This window comes from Peromyscus eremicus, chromosome 5, assembly GCF_949786415.1.
Source record: "Peromyscus eremicus chromosome 5, PerEre_H2_v1, whole genome shotgun sequence".
Lineage (NCBI taxonomy): Eukaryota > Metazoa > Chordata > Mammalia > Rodentia > Cricetidae > Peromyscus > Peromyscus eremicus.
In genome coordinates this window covers 65497999-65515143 of record NC_081420.1, presented here as the reverse complement: position 1 = coordinate 65515143, position 17145 = coordinate 65497999, and the positions used below count along the sequence as shown (strand labels likewise).

Here is a 17145-nt window from a genome sequence, read left to right as displayed (position 1 = left end):
GGAAGTTAAGGCCACATTGTGAAGACACTCACATGTCATTGTCATTACTGTGTCACCAGCCAGTGTGAGGTCTGTCCCTCTGTCCCTCAGGAAGCTATTATTTTCATTAACTCTGCCATATATGTATGTATTGCCTTTCCCCACAGAGTAAGATCTTTGGTAATATTTACTTAGACTTACAGCTTTACTCAATGTATTGGTTGTTGAATATATATCTATATCTATATCTATCTATCTATCTATCTATCTATCTATCTATCTATCTATCTGAGACTGTATAGTTTCCTTTACAGTTTATGCATGGATATTCACTGATGATATTTATATTATATAATCAATGTTAGAAAACCTTTTTGTTAATTATATGTTAGAGTGTATATAGTTTCTATCAGTTGAATTGGTTAAATACTCTATTTTCTCAACACATTTAAAAAGCTTTCTGTCTAGACATTTCAGTTTGAACATGGGGCTAAATCAGAGTCCACTTTTTCAGATACTAATTCAACCATGGTGTACTGGGACTGCAAATTTCTCAGTAGCCATCTCTTCCTTCTTCCTCTCCATTTTACAGAAGAGGAAATCAGGTTATCTCAAAGTCACCAGCCAGTTACTGGCAATGCCAAGGCTAAATCCTAGTTAGGTGTTATCTTTCTACCACATAACACCCTTTCTTATCTAAATAAATGGCCAAGAAATGCAGAACACATGAAGGACAATGCACAGTGGTTATTTAAAAACTTAATTTTATAGATCACAGCAAAACCTATCAACCAATTCTAAAGTTCAGACATACTAGTGTACCACCTGGCAGGTTATTTTTTTAAATTAATTTTTAGGACAGTGTAGTATTTGGTTTTTAACCATAGGTCCCTCAGCTACTTAGTTTCAGGTTCTTGGTCACCCAAGGAGTGCCGGGTATGGGTTACATCTTGTGGAGTAGACCTTCAGTCAATCAGATGTTGGCTGGCTACTCTCACAAAATTTGTACTACCATTGCACTAACATAACTTGCAGGGAGGACGGTACTGTCAAAATCCAAAGGTTTGCACCTGGGTTGGTGTTTATGTTTCTACTTTGGTAGCCTGTAGAGTATCTTCCTGTACCAAAGAGGCTAGCACACAGAGGTTTAGGCTCTATGTGAGTACCAGCTTGACTCCTCCATGTTCAATGAGTTGTGTAGGTGTTGTTTTCTGCAATGGGGTCTTGCTGTCAGTTTGTGGAGAACAACTTAGAGTCTTGGCAACAGCCTAGTTTGTTTGGGAGTTTCCATGAGAGTCCTTTGGCCAAAATGACTCCTAATGACATTCTGTTATACTCATAGATGCCTTACTCAGCCATCATCAGTGAAGCTTCCTCCTGCAGCAGATGGGAACAAATACAGAGACCCACAGCCAGACATTATGCAGAGTGAGAGACCTTAGAACACTCAGCCATAAATAAGATGTCTTCATCAAATCTTTTCCCTCGGGGATCAGGGAACCCCCATAGAAGAGGAGATGGAAAGAGTGTAAGAGCCAGAGGTCATGGAGGATACCGTGAAAACAGGCCTTCTAAATCAACATGGTGGACACACATTGAACTCACAGAGACTGAGGCAGCATGCACAAGGCCCGCATGGGTCTGTATTGGTTGGGGTTCTAGGAAATTGGACACAAGCCTCCATCCCTAACCCAAAACTAATTTCCAACTGATAACCACTTGCAAATGAATATGTAGTTTCCTCCAAGGGAAACTGGGGAAATAAACTACTCTTAAGGGTAGGCTTTATGTCCAGCAGTAGATGGCCAATGAAAAATGAACTCAACGGCGTCTTTGGAGTTTCCTTGTTTCATAATGTTGTATCAGGATTCTTCCTTCTTTTTTTTTAAAATTTATGTTAATTTTTAAATTTTATTTATTTTTTCTTCTCTCTTTTTACCTACTACAGGTCCTTTTCATATATATCATGTTTCCCAGTTTAGTGTTTTTATGAGTGTGCAAATGAGTAGGTCTGTTGCTTGTGCCTTCTCTTGGGCTCTTTTCCTTCTTTTTGCTTTGCTTTTATCTTATTTTATTTTATTATTATCCCACAGAAGCCTATTTGTTTTCTAATGAGAGACAGGAAAGGGGTGGATCTGGATGGGGGGCGGGAACTATAATCAGGATATATTATGTGAGAAAAAAACATATTTTCAATAAAAGAAAAAAAAAACAGCATATGTTGGAGTATTTTCCAAGGTAAAATAGAATTAATCCTATTATCATTTACAGCAAGCATCCTCTTTATTGTTAATGCACCCCCAGGGCTCTGGAGCCTTCTTGGGAAGAGCCTGGTAAGATTTAACTCGGAAGTGAGAATCATACCCCTAGACAAAGTAGCCAGGATTTAACTCCATACTCTAGCACAGGCACACCAGGGAGCATGTGGGGATGTGCTCAAGAGTCCTCAAAGAAATGCTTGATCAAGTCAGACTTCAAAAGAACAAAAGGAGCTCGCTGTGAAAAACAGCTCTCTAATCAGTAACTCACTTCAAAGCTGATGGCATTTTTTTCAGCTCTCTACTGACGGGTTTCTTTCTCACTTAAGGCCACAGAAAACAACAAACAAGGAAGATAAAGCACAGATCAGGCTGCGGAGCTGCTGGCTCTCACTTGGGAGGCTTTATTAATAGTTGTCTGTCTTTGTCCCCTTCCTCACCCCTGCCATTCCCCAGGCTCCAAGCTGCTCTCTGAGCAACAGGAGGTTGGGGAACTGAAAAGCAGCGGAACCAGAAGCGAAGGGAGCGGTGCGGACGGGGGAGTAAGAGACGCGGAGGACCGGTAGGCCTAGTTTCCAGGCCGCGGTCGGTCGCGGTTGCAAAGGGATGGAACCTCTGCGTGTCTTGGAGCTGTACAGTGGCATTGGTGGCATGCACCACGCGCTGCGAGGTGAGAGCGGACAGAAAACTTATCGTGGATTCCCTCCGGGCCGCAGGATCCAGCTCTCGCGTCGCCGAGGGGCGGAGCGGCGGGGCGGGTCCTGGTGGCCGCCGACCTCGGTTGCCCTGGAAACCACCTCAGCGCCGCCCCGGTCCGCCCCTCAAGGCTGTGGCTCCCCTACTCTGGCCCCAAGCTTTGTAGCCTGAGCAGGCTGGGTGCCCCAGAGTGCTATTTGTGAGGGAGGATTCTTGGGCCTGGGAAGTCAAATGAATTTAATTTGGTTGAGACAAAGTTAAGGGAAGGGGGAGCCCTTTGCCCCGTGCCAAGGCCCAAATTCTAGGCTGGCTGTCACTGAGCCTGGAGGAAGTCACGAAAAAGGGAGGGGGTGGGGGTGGGGGTGGGTTGGAGCAAGGCGATAACTACAATTCAAGATAGAAATGTACAAGCATTAGGATATAGGGGAAGCGAAAAGGGGAGGGAGTGTGGTTAAGTCTGTGGAAAGAAACGTGCCTTCTGCAGGCCTACACAGGTGCCAGGGAACTGGGATCAAATTTTGCAACTTTGGCCTTACATTTTCGAACCTGTTACTTGGTTTTAAATGTGTGAAATAGAACTTCCAGAAAGGGACCTCAAGAATTAAAGACAGAGTAAGGTGCCTGACACGTTGTAGCTCTTTAGAAATTAGATTGCTGTCACTTTCGTTTTGAGGCTGTTTAATTTCTTTGGTATCTACCCACTTTTCGTGATAGTGACTCAAAAACACTTATTTTGTGAGCTCCGTTGCCATGTACTGAATGCTAGGCACTTGTGATATGTAGTGAAACACATTGGATATGTGTGTGTGTCTATTCTGAAGTTGCTAAGGCAAATACAAAACCAATTTCTCTGCTTCCCTTTTTAGTACCTTGATTAACAGGAGGCTAAGAAGCATACAATATCTAGTGGATTGAACTTGTACATTTTTTTCAGCAAATATTAATTTTTGAATCTATACTAGGTTAGAAATATTACATACTCCTTACTCTTTTGGTCTTTACATTCATTTATCATATTAAAATTAAGCAAATTAGGGAAACGTGTACTATCTGCTTTATTAATTTTGCACAGCATATAGTGTTACCGTTTTCCCCATATCTTAAAATTTTTTAGTTAACACAGTTTAAAAAACCACTTAATACCTTGTTAATAAGCTATACATAACAACCACTTACATTTTGAACTTGTAGATTTCTCCTAATTCTTTTCCCCAAACACATTCTGCTTCAAATAAATCCTTGAATGTAAATCTTGATTTTTTTTTCTTGAAGTGTGCTTATGAATTTTGGATTAATTCGTCCAACAATGAAAGCTAGAACCGCAGTCGTTTCTTATCTGGACTGTAAGCTCTTTTTTCTGCCTACCCAGCTGCCCTCTTGTCTAGGCTCAGTGAGCTCAGTGGGCTTTCTGTGTTCCTTCACTCTTCTAAGTTCCTTCTTAGTTCTAGCCTTTGCTTTTGTTACCACTTGGGGTACTGCATACCCAGACTTTCCTATGATAGCTTTTTTCCCCACCCATCTTATGTTAGTACTAAGTAAATGTTTTTTCTCCCGCCCCCCCCCCAGTTAACTGTTTTCACTGTGGTATTTCCTCACTGATAAAATAATATTAAAAATCATGGTAACTTTATAACATTTTGTATTATAGAGTTTGAAATGCTAAGTTAATATTGATGAAAGGCATATGCATCTAAAAAGAATTAACCATTGAGCAAACAGGACTCAAAGTGACAAATTGAAAGGGATTTTCAGAAGTTAGTTTGAGAGATCTTTATGAGTGATACCATAATTGTTTATATATTATATATGTTACACACACACACACACACACACAGACACACATGGTATGTATGTGTCTGGGTGTGGGTGCTAGAAGAGACCATTAGAGGTTGTTAGATTTCCTGATGCTGGAGTTACAGGTGGTTGTAAGTCACCCAACATAGGTGCTAGGAATTGAACTGGGGTTTTCTGGAAGAGTAGTAAGTGCTCTTAACCACTGAGCCATCTCTCAAACCCCTATAGTTGTATTTTATGGCAGTTTTGATAGTTAACTAGAGATGGAATACTGTCTTGTCCTCTCCTATAGTTTTCATTGACTTTTATCTGAATATGTCAAACATTGTGAAATTATTGATTATTGAGAAAATACCAGCAAAGAACATTGTAATATTTTATAGTAGTGGGGCATTTATCAAATGGTTCTGTTTCCTCAAAGCAAATTTACAAAGATACATTCAGAGTCTTTGTTGTTGAAGTCTATAATCTTCTGGATCCTGTGTTTGAATTACTTGTTCACTATTTACATTGTTTATTTCTTTGGAATTCTGCATGTGAACATTAATTGATTTCCTGTCTATAAAGGACTGTAAAGAATTGATTTCCTGTCTATAAAGGACTGTAAAGAACTTTAACTTGTATTTTTTCTTTTCATTGAATCAATGGGATCAAGTCGTGCATTGAGTCACCATTGTGGATGTGTGTGCTCACAGTCTAAAAAGTGTGCTTTGAGAAGTATCTTTTGTTGTTTATCATCAGTATTTTTCTCTTATTTCTCAGGCTCATAACAAAAAGACCATTGAATTCTTTTATTTAAATATCAGAAAAGTTAATTTGTTCATTTGCTTTGTACTGATTGTAAAAGTAGTACATTTTCTGGGGTCATGATGGGGCATGCCTGTTATCACAACCTTCAGAATATGAGCCAGGGGATCAGGAGTTTAAGGCTAGTGTGAGCTACATGGTGAAATAATATCTCTAAAATCAGTTTAGACCTAATAAAACAAACAAACAAACAAACAAAGCAAGAAGTAGTTCATCCTTACTGTTTTTAAACAATTGAATAGTACAAGGAAGCAAAGATTATATCTCCTGCAAATTTCATCATGAAGATAGCCTCTGATAACATTTTCTGTTTTCCCTGTTGTGATATGTACAAACCACCCACAGAGACATCAACATGTGGTTCATGACTCAACAGGATATTCTGTAATTAGCTGTGGCAGTGAACAGGATGATTTTTACTTGTATCAATAGCATGGATTGTCTTTTAAATATAACCCTTCCCATACATGCATGTAGTTTACATGAATATCTTTTTACATTTGTCCACATTTTTCTTTAGTACAAATTTCCAGATAACTAGGTCTAATAACTAGAAAAATTTGTAGACTGTAGAACTGAAAATATTACACATTCCTTAAAAAATATTGGAGATACCATTTACAAATAGCCCTCTCAGTATTTACTGTATTTAGTGTCCATATACAGAAATAGGTTATGGAGTTGCTCTGTGATGAAGTTTCTGCTTCCATACTTGAAGAATCCTTCCTTCTTAACTCAGTTTAGGATACCTGGAAAATGTTCATTAAAAGATGTATTTTTGTTTTCAAATGTGTAGCTAGTTGATTAATCAGGTTGTTGTGTTGATGGTGCCCTGCCTTTGAAGGTGACGTTTAAAATGCATTTCCTCGTAGGAGCAAAGATGTGTCAGTGTGCATTCACTTGAGTGGCTAGTAGAAGTGTTTTCTGCAAATGACAAAACTCACCCAAACTAGTTGACATAAAAGTTTTAAATACAGATTCATTTAAAAGCAGACTCTAAATTTGGGGTAGAACTTGAAGTAGTGACCCGAATCATGTCATCAGGAATTAATTTCTGTATACATCTCAGTTTTACTCCACATGGATTGGGTGCATGCACAGCCATCCTGGACTTTGATGTGAGAGCTGGGGATTCGAATTCAAGTCCTCGTGGTTTCAGAGCAAGTACTCTTACTCAGTGCACCATCTCATGAGCTCCCCAGCCCCGGACCATGTAGTTAACAATACAGTTGTTAGAAAAGCGAATGGACAACAATTGTAAAGGAATTTTCCTCTTGCTTTAGTTTTCTGCTTCTGTGAATTTGGCACCGAGGTCTGGGTCAAAGAATGGCAGGTCATGAAAGATGATCTGAAGATCCACCCTCTTTTCCTAAACACTCAGTGAGTACTGGGGACAGAAAGTTTCACTAGAAGTTTTTTGGTGATCTATCTTCCTGCAAATTAGACAAAACAAGTAATACATATTCTGGGGCGGGCTGGGGGAGGATTGCCTCACCCCTCCCCATTCTCTCCTGGCAGCCTATGGGTTGATAGCAAGGCCAGGAAAGTTTTGCTTTTCTCAGTGCTCTTCTGAGATTATATTTTAGTCAGTTTTTACTTAATATTTATAGTGGAGGTAAAGCCTTCTGGTTACTGTTGTGAAAGCTTTCTGTTTATGCTACTCTAAAATCTCTTAAAAGTACTTCTGAAATTTGTCTCTGTATAGTTACAACTTAAATTTTCTCATCGGCCTAATTTCCTTGTAACACCAATCTTAAAAGGTCTATTTAATAAAAACGAACCCGGAGCTAGGTATTGGGGTGAACGCTGAAAGATCAGAGAAATAAAACAAGCCACAGCTAACCTCAACTCGCCAATTCCTCAGCTGATCTCGTTTCCTCAAACTGGAAGCCTCTGAGTCCTCATCTGAATGGTTCTCAGCTGAACTGCTGCTAAAAGCCTAAAAGCTTAACCAGGCTCTAGTTCCTCGTCCTCACGCCTTAAATACCTTTCTGCCTTCTGCCATCACTTCCTGGGATTAAAGGCGTGAGTCACCATGCCTGGCTCAGTTTCTAATGAGACCTTGAAATCACAGAGATCCAGGTGGATCTCTGCCACCAGAATGCTAGGATTAAAGGTGTGTGCACCACTGTTTTCTGGCCTCTATGTCTATCTAGTGGCTGTTCTGTTCTGTGACCCCAGATCAGTTTATTAGGGTGCACAATATATTGGGGAACATCGTATCACCTCATTTCCTAGCTTTAATAATGATAAAAACTAAACCACCATCATCATCACTATTTTGTCTGTAACTTTTTCAGATAAGTGCTAAGTGATGAGTGGAATTTTTAATAATTACCAAGTATCTCCTGTTGCTAGAGGTTTTATTGACTCTATTTCATTTATTTTTAATAGGAGCCCTTTATGGGAACTGTTTTAAATATCCATTTCATTAATGAGGAAATTGAAGTTTAGAGAGGATGAGTACATTTATTTCCCAACACTGTAGCTCATGAGAATTTCAACATGAATTTCTCGTCCACTGTTTCCCCACTGTACAGTGATGACTCTTGCCAGGACATCTCTTGATGAGCCTGGTGATTATAAGCTCAGTGTGCATGCCAGCAGCCAAATGCAGCTGTTTACATTTCAATTAAGATGAAATTAGAGAAAAATTTAGTTCTTTAGTGGCTTAATACCCACCCATATGTGTATCATACCAGACTGTGCAAATATGGAATGTCCCTGTTGTCATCCGTTGTAGAGTCCCATTGGATGGAGGAGCTGTTTTAGAGTAACTCTTAATTTCAGCTACCTATATTTAGAAACAGAAATTTTAGGGACAGTGCCTGCCCTGGGAAGTTCACTCCTTAACCCTCAGGGTTATCTGTCTAAGGACTAAGGTAGTGTCGGTGCTGCGCCTCACGCACTCTGTGGCCTTGACAGAAGTGGCTCTTGAGTGACCTTTCTCTGTTGGTCTTCCGAGGAGAAAGCTCCAGGGCATCACGAGGAGAAGACAGGAGCGGGTGGGTGTGGATGGGGCCTGTAGTGGCTCCCTCCTCTCAGGAACACAGCTTTGGTCAGCTTTCCCAAACACTTCCTAGAAACGAACTTTGGTGCCTCAGTTTCCTTTCTCAAGTTCCCCTCAAAATCCACCCATGCTTTATTGAACTGTGTTGTGTTTTCTGATGTGATCTCTGTACTTTTTGTGCCCATAAGCTCCCTCACGTGTTCTTTTTTACACAGTAACCTGCCGTCTTTCTCTCTCCCATGTCTCTTCTCCGGATCTTCTCTGTCTTTCCACATTTTGTTGAAAAATAATATTTCAGTTGTAAGATGCAGTATCCGTGGCATAATCGGACCTCAGTCCGCACATCGAAGCGTATTCCTGTGTGACCTTCTGTACCAAGTGGGTGTTAGCAGCAGTACTCTAAGGAGTGTCTTGACCCAGAGTAAACATGGCTGTTGATTAGCTAAACTTGTAAGGCTTTCAGAGGAAACTATGTGTGTATGTGTGTTGGGGGAGGCTTAGTTTTCATTTTATGTGTAGAAATAATTTCTTAGCAGTGTCTAGACATGCAAACAACTTTTAAGAAAAGCCAGGAAATATATTTGCTAATAGCAATAAAAACATTTTAAAGTGATTTTATGTATGTATATATGTATGTATGTATTTATTTATTTTGGGAGGCATGTGCCACATGTTCGTTTGTGTGAGGCATCCATTCTCTCCACTGTGTGGTTCCTGGGATCAAGTACATGTTGTCAGGCTCAGCTGGCAAAGATACCTTTACATGTTTCAATGGCCCCAGTTGACAAATTTTTTAAATTAAACGTCTTTATAGTTCCACTTCTACCTAGCGTTTTTATTCCCAATGAAGCTGTCTCTGAGTGAAGACTAGACCTTGGGTATACTCATCTGCTTCACCATTTCACAACTAGAGGTCAGTGTTAACATACCTACCTGATTAAATGTCTCAGGTGTGAGGTTGAGGCCACTTAAATATGTGTCCAACATTTTATGAGGGCCAGATCAGAAAGTAGATGATAAAGAAAGACAAAAGTTCTTAAGAACTATTTATTTTAGCGTGAACTGCTTAATTCTACATTTGAATTAAAAAAACTATTGATATTTCTCCATGGAGTAACTATGCATGAGTTTATCTATTAGGCCAGTAGAGAATGAACTTGCACCTTTTACTACCAGCTAAGTTCTTCCCTACAGCTTTTCCAGAAGTCTTGATCAGAAAAAGAAGGAAAACTATTGCTCATCAAAGGTTAACTTCAGTCCTCAGAAATGGAAACATGATGTCCTTGTCATCTCCATATAGACCCTGCCTCACAGTGTTCACAATAGTGTTTCTCTGTCAGAATGTCTCGCCTTTCTAAGAAACTGTGCTTCCTATTAATAAACATGAAATCCATCATATTAACTGAAATGTCATGGATAAATCCATGCACAGCCTGGGATCAAACTCCCTCTACTTCCAAAGGCCTGCTGGGTTCCTCTCCCAGTTCTAGTTCCTGTGAGAATTACTCTTGGGTCTCATGTGAGAGAGCTCACATGGGCACAATTCTAGAGCATTCTTTCCACTTGGACATTTTCAACTTGTCATTTTCAAAATGTCTCTGCTGCTCAAAGGCTTTTGGGATTTAAAATTTATTAGAGAATATTAAGATGGCTTTCTTTGAATTCTAGTTTAAGACGTTGCCAGGAACTGATTGGCTTGCTTTTTCCATTGTTACATATAAGTTTAATTTCTCCTTAGTAGCGTACCTAAACACTTGTTTTAAATACCTAAACGTACCTAACAATTTTTTAAAAAATCAAGTTGAAGTTAACATCAGTAATGTCTTAATGCAGGATGAGCATCCTAGTCTAAACAGCAAACTGTGAAATGCTCCAAAATGAAAGACTTTAACAATCAACTTGATGCCACAAGTGGAAAATTCCACTCGATCTCATACAATTTGTTGGAGTAAAAAAATGCCCAGAAATCAAACATTGTATACAAAATTAGGGCCCACAGTGAGATGACCTCCAGGCCATATGTACAAGGCATATAGGAAATACATTTTGTGTTTATACTTGGGTCCTACTGTTGAGCTATCTTGCTATGTATATGCAGATATTCCAAAATCTGAAACATGCCTGGGGTTTAGATACCCTACCTGTGTGTGTGTGTGTGTGTGTGTGTGTGTGTGTGTGTGTGTGTGTTTCCTAATACAAATAACTTTTTTGATAGTGCGGTAGGTTCCAATTTTATAACAGTTTAAAATTTGTGCATCAGTCCACAAGAGCAGTGCATTTGCTTATTGACTTGAAAACTCCATTCTTTTCTGAGAATTCCTTTCCAGTTCATCAGGCTTTGGATCTCCACATGAGACACCAATTTGGCAGTTGCTTTTTGTCAGGTTTTATGTCCTCCAGCATATAATACAAGAACATAAAATTACTTATTGACTATGGTATGGATTCAGCACATGATTAGATTTTCAGTCAACCTGAAAAAAGATGAAAGTCATGTTAACCACCTCCAGGCCATCCTGCCTGCTTCTGTGGGGAACTGCAAGCAGGCTGCACCATAGAGATTGTAATTTATCTTATTTAGCAAAGTTGAATTCTGAGTTCTCATAGTGATTAGTGACTTGAATTAGTAAGTTTTGTGATTTTTTTAAAAATTAATCTTTATATACCTTTTGGCTTAGAAACCTTTTTGTTTTAGGTTTTAAAGTCTTTCATGCTTTTAAACAAAGATATAATGTATAAACTCATATATCTTAAATCAAGAAACTAGTTATTAAATTTAAATTCAGCCAGAGGCAGCCACCTGTGGTATTAAGAAGTCTAGGGCCCATGTGCAAGGCACAGAGGACCATCCTTTTCCAGAGAAAGGAAGTACCTGGGGGGATAGCTGAGTGATTTGGGCCTACCAGAGAGACTATTTACTTGAGACATTGAAGTCCCTCTGTTCCCTTGAACCTGTCTTTGCTAGGATTCCGTGTCAGGGTGCAGTGACTTTCTGAGCATGCGTCTTTCGTCTTTCTCTGCCTTTTGTCCTGTGATCTGTGCAGGCGCTTAGATCCTGATTTTCCTTCTCTTTAAACGTCTGGACCAGGGAAAGCTGATTGTTAATCAACAAAGGGCTACTAAAAAGAGCTGTTTGGGTCTGCTGGTGATCTCATCATGTTAACCAATGATTTTCTCAAGTTTCAGGTTCTTTTATGTTTAAAATTCCCCATGTTTTCTCTTGATTCTGAACAGGGTCTATGCATAATAGATTTTGTACTTGGTTGGAGGTAACAGTGTAGAGTTTTCCTGCCTGGCCCACAGTCAGGACAAATCTCTCTCACCTGCCAGTCCCACAGCCGCTCAGACCTGACCAAGTAAACACAGAGACTTATATTGGTTACAAACTGTATGGCCGTGGCAGGCTTCTTGCTAACTGTTCTTACAGCTTAAATTAATCCATTTCTATAAATCTATACCTTGCCACGTGGCTCGTGGCTTACCGGCATCTTCACATGCTGTTTGTCATCGTGGTGGCTGGCAGTGTCTCTCTGACTCAGCCTTCCACTTCCCAGCTTTATTCTCCTCCTTGTCCTGCCTATACTTCTTGCCTGGCCACTGACCAATCAGTGATTTATTTATTGACCAATCAACAACACACTTGACATACAGACCATCCCACAGCATAACAGGGTGGTAACCATGAGGTATAGCAACAGCCACACTTATAGAGTTCACACTTTTATTACAACCAAAAATGTGTTCAGATTCTTTGTATGGTAAGCTGTGTTGAAAATGTGTTTCCTCAGCAGCAAGGTGTACCTTAATATGAGCATCTCTTCCTCCGCTGTCTCCTATATGCTGTCAAAATTTAAGTTTTAGGCTCTGAACCTTTTACATTTGGACACCAATGAATTTACCTCACTTAAAAATTAAACTCTAAGCAGGTTGAATTGTTGTGTGTAAATTATATCTCAGTGAAGCTGTTATTTCAAAATAGCATATATTCAAAGCAGTTTCAGTGGTATTGTGAATCAGCTTTTTCTTAATACAGGAAAGTGAGAATACATGGTCATTTATTTATATAAAGTTCTGAATAATAGGGCTTCTAGAGTGTGTTATAGGTGTTCCTGTTTTTTATTTAACTTGGAAAACTGTGTTTGGCATAAACGTGTGGTTTAATGAGAAAGGAAAGCCATCTCCTAAGACAATGTAAGAAAGTTGAAATCTTCTTCTCAGCACTCAGCAGGCTGCAGGAAGTAGTGCTGGAAGACCACTTCCTGCCTGTTCCTCCTGCCTGCTTCTTTATCAGGGTCTGAGGTCAAGCTGGGTAGCTGAGGAGCAAGTCAGTGCATGGCTGAATTCTGCTCTTTCAGCTTTTCTTTATGGTGGGCTGATGCTGAAGACCTCTGAAGATATTCCATTTATCCTTACAGAAAGTGGTATCCCTGCGCAGGTGGTGGCTGCTATTGATGTGAATACTGTTGCTAATGAAGTGTACAAGCATAATTTTCCTCACACACACTTACTGGCAAAGACAATTGAAGTGAGTATATATTATTATTATTTTAATACATATAATAGCAGTGAAAATGCATATTTCTAACAATTTCTAAATACTGGTTTCTGGCAGCTTAATTGGAAAGTAAATCATGCAAATGAAAGCTTAGGAGAAGAGGAATTAATGTTTGAAATTCTATCAAAAGAGGGAGTTTTATTTTTATTAAGAAAAAATTTTAATTCATTTTACATGCCAATCAAAGATCCCCCTCTTCCCTCCTCCCACCCCTCCAGCCTCCCTGTCCTAACCCACCCCCTCATTCCCTCCTACAAGAAGGTAAGGCCTCCCATGGGGAGGTACATTTAGTAGAGGCAGGTCCAAGCCCCTCCCCCTGCCTCAAGGCTGTGTGAGGTGTCCCATCATAGGGAGTAAGTTATTTAAAAAACCCACTTAAAGAGTGAGATCAGTATCTTGCTTTCTGAAGAAAAAAAAAGAAAAAGATTGACAAGAACATGCTTAACTTCCAGATGCTTGGTTGTGTGGTGATAGCAAACTTTAATGGTTCACATTCAGTTAATAGTTACATAATACTTATAGCACTTGGTAACAATAAGGAAGGGCTTCCTAGGCTATTACTTTTTGAATACTCGTTAGTAAACTTGTCAGAGTTAATTTTTTTTTCATCTATCATGGACTCTTTTAAAAAGAATATGAACAGTAGATGGCCGACACAAAGTGAACTCAATGGTAGTTTGGGAGATTTTGTCTTATAATGCTTTGGTTGGGATTTTTTTTTTTTTTTAGCTTGCTTGTCTTTTGCTTATCTATTATGGTTCCCAATTTTTGTTTTTATGGGTGTTTTGTGTGTGTATTTCTCATGCTTTTTCTTTCTTTTTTTCCCTGTTCTATTTTATTCTGTTTTTTGTTTTTTGTTTTTAACTTTTATCATGGGCCTGTCTGTTTTCTAAAGAGAAAGAAGGCATGTAGTTGGATGGGTAGGGAGGTGGGGGGGATCTGGGAGGAGATGGGGGAGGGTTAACCATGATCAGAATAAACTGAATGAAAAAATGGTTTTCAATAAAAATAAATAATAAGTAAAAAGAATATGAACATAAACACCCTGTTTCTTTCCTATTGCTTGTGTGTGTGTGTGTGTGTGTGTGTGTGTGTGTGTGTGAGAGAGAGAGAGAGAGAGAGAGAGAGAGAGAGAGAGAGAGAGAGAGAGAGAGAGACTGTATACAATGGCATGAGCATGTGGTTTTTTTTTTTTTTTTTTTTTTTGTGTGTGTGTGTAGGTCAGAGGACAACTTGCAAGTGTTAGTCCTCTATTTTCATTATGTGACTTCTGAGGATTGAACAACAGGCTTGAGGGCAAGGAAGTGCTTTACCCACACTCTCACTGTGGAAGACTACCAGCAGCAAGTGTCGGCTGCTATGTGAGTTTTCTCACTGAGACATTGATGGAAGTAATGTTAGATGGTTAAAGCACTTTGGAAAACTTTTGTTATCTCATAATTTTGAAGATAATTGTCACATACCCCAGTAATTCCATTCCTAGCTGCTTATCCACAGGGAAGGAAAGGGAAAACCCAACAGAGACCAATATTTCTTACTGTGAGAATAAGGCCTCATTTTCTTATTGTGAAAATTTTACATGCAAAATTCTCATGAAGCCGTTATTTTGCACAGTACAGTGGCATCCATGCAAAATGTACAGTTTGTATTACTTAGTTATATCGGTTATATATGTTTTCTGGAATAAACTTATTTGTTTAGAATGTGTATAACAAATATTTTCTCTAATTTTATAGCTTGTCTTTTTATTTCTTTAACTGTTTCCATCAAAGAGCAGATGTTATAGTTATAGGAATTATTTTTTTCCTACATGGGACTTTTTTCAATGTATTCTGTGAAATCTTTTCATTCTCCAAATTTTTCTGTTTGTTTTTTTTTTTCTTCTAGATTTGTAAGTTTTTACATTTTTATCTATTACTCATTCAGACTTACTTTTTGCAAACAGTATGCAGAATGGCTTAAACATTTTCCCCTTAAGAGAATGTAAAGTTGATCATTTGCTGAACAGAGCAGTCTTCTCTTAGTTTCCCTGACATGTTATACGAAATAGATCCCATATTTATGGTGCATTTCTGGGCCCTTTTCTCAGTAGTATGCATATGTCAGTTCTTACTTCAATAACACACAGCTTTGATCGTGGTAGTTTTTAATACATACTGAATTTCGGCAATGTAAATTCTCTGTTGGATTATTGCTATACGTACTTAGGTTCTCTGCTTTGTACTAAGTGATTCTTAATCTTGTGTGAAATCTGGAAATTGCATCTTTTCAGTAATTGTTCTTTTCCTAGTCGATGTTCTTTGCTCCATCTCATCCCACGTTGACTGTTGTGTGCACAGACTGTTACCCAGAGACTACGTGGACGGATTATGTATAGCTTCCTTCATCCTGTGACACATGCTACTCACCTTGACTTCCTTCCTTGAACGCCTTCCTGTCTCTCCTCCACTTGTTTAGGTTACTTGGTTCTGTTTGGGAGTTGCCTCCCTTTGCTGCTGTCTAGAAATAACTACTTAGCAGCAAGCTGTGGCAATCGTAAGTCAGATCCCACTTCAAATTTTTCAGTTTCTTCCCGGCAAAGGTAGCCTGCACTAACTGGAGTCTACTATCTGAAAACAACAGCAGCTCTTACTTACATTTAACACAGCTTTCTAGGGCTTCTGAGATTGTTTTGTTTTTTTAAAAATGAAGGTTAAGTTGTTAGAACTTAAGCTCATATAGTTTCATAAGTTCTATATATACTCTCTATATAACTCGTATAGTTACATATAGTAAGTGAACTTGTAGCCGTTCACTGCCAGGTTTTTTCAACCTTTCTGCTTCCTCTTCCAAGATGATCCCTGACCCGTGTGTGTGTGTGTGTGTGTGTGTGTGTGTGTGTGTGTGTGTGTATGATATAGAGGTCTCATTTAAGAGTTAAGGCCGAGCATGGCATAGTCTCTTATTCTCTGTTCTTTGAGCAGTTACGGGTCTCTGTTAACCTCCATCTTCTACTCCATCTCCTCTGATGAGGCTTCAGAGATGCACTAATATGGATATAATAATAATAAGTCATCAGGAGTCAGTTTAGTACTATGTCATTTTAGCAGACTTACAATAGTAGGTTCTCACCTGAGGCCCATGACCTATCTAGCTACAGATTTTTGGCCATGATTACAGTACAAGGTATGATAATAACTAATAACAGTGCATTTCATAAGCATCTTGGGCAACCAGAATCAGTATAGCCTTCTTCATAAGCATCAGTATAACCAGAATCAGTAGCAGTATAAACACATTCAGAATAAGAATACCCAAAATATGTAATTCTGAATTGATTTAACAGACAGACTAAGGTATATTTAGGTTCCATAATTTCTGTAAGATGGCAAATGCCATAACTGATTATTTTGTTAAAATTTTTTATTACAAAAGCAAATTTAATATAAATATTTTAAAGTAGATGTAACCAAATATAACCCAAATCAACAAAGTCTCAGTATAGTACCCACTCATTGCTTCACTTTCAACAATTCAATATCCTGTCTGTTCTACTCTTTAAGAGAAATGATGAGAAATTATGTGTATTTGGACCTGTTGAGAGCCCCAGATATGAACCAATAGAAGTTTGAGGGATTCAAACTTTAATTACATTTCCTTGCTAGCTTTAATAGATAATGGTAAACCATAATATATGCAGTCTATAAAATTATTGGAAACAAGAAAAGGGGCTGGGGGAAGCACTTCTAGCTCATTTAAAGGAGAGTCAGTTCATGTTTCTAAGGGGAAAAAAGACTATCTTTTTATTTTATAGTATAGTCAAGAAATAAGAATTATATATATATATATGTATGTATGGTATGTGATTTTTATGTATTCACATATGTATGCTACGAAATGATTCAGTCAAGCAAATTGCCATATTCTTCCCCCTACGTTCTTACTTTGTGTGAGACTGCTGGGCAGGCACAAAGTACCTCACCATGCTGTACAGTGGATCGCCCAAACTCGCTCTGGCGGCTTACCTGAAGCTCAGTTCTCTTCAGCCACTATCTCTCAACCAGTTT

The 17145-nt window shown here is 38.9% G+C and overlaps 1 protein-coding gene across 1 annotated transcript in view; it reads left to right on the top strand.

Moving 5' to 3' along the window:
* The first annotated feature begins 2623 nt into the window (after nt 1–2623).
* Nucleotides 2624–17145, top strand: part of Trdmt1 (tRNA aspartic acid methyltransferase 1) — a 32730-nt gene continuing 18208 nt past the window's right edge. Inside the window, exons 1-2 of the mRNA XM_059263606.1 lie at nt 2624–2907; nt 12960–13069. Coding sequence (XP_059119589.1) covers nt 2844–2907; nt 12960–13069 — 174 coding nt within the window. The 5' untranslated portion in view covers nt 2624–2843. The remainder of the gene's footprint in view (nt 2908–12959; nt 13070–17145) is intronic.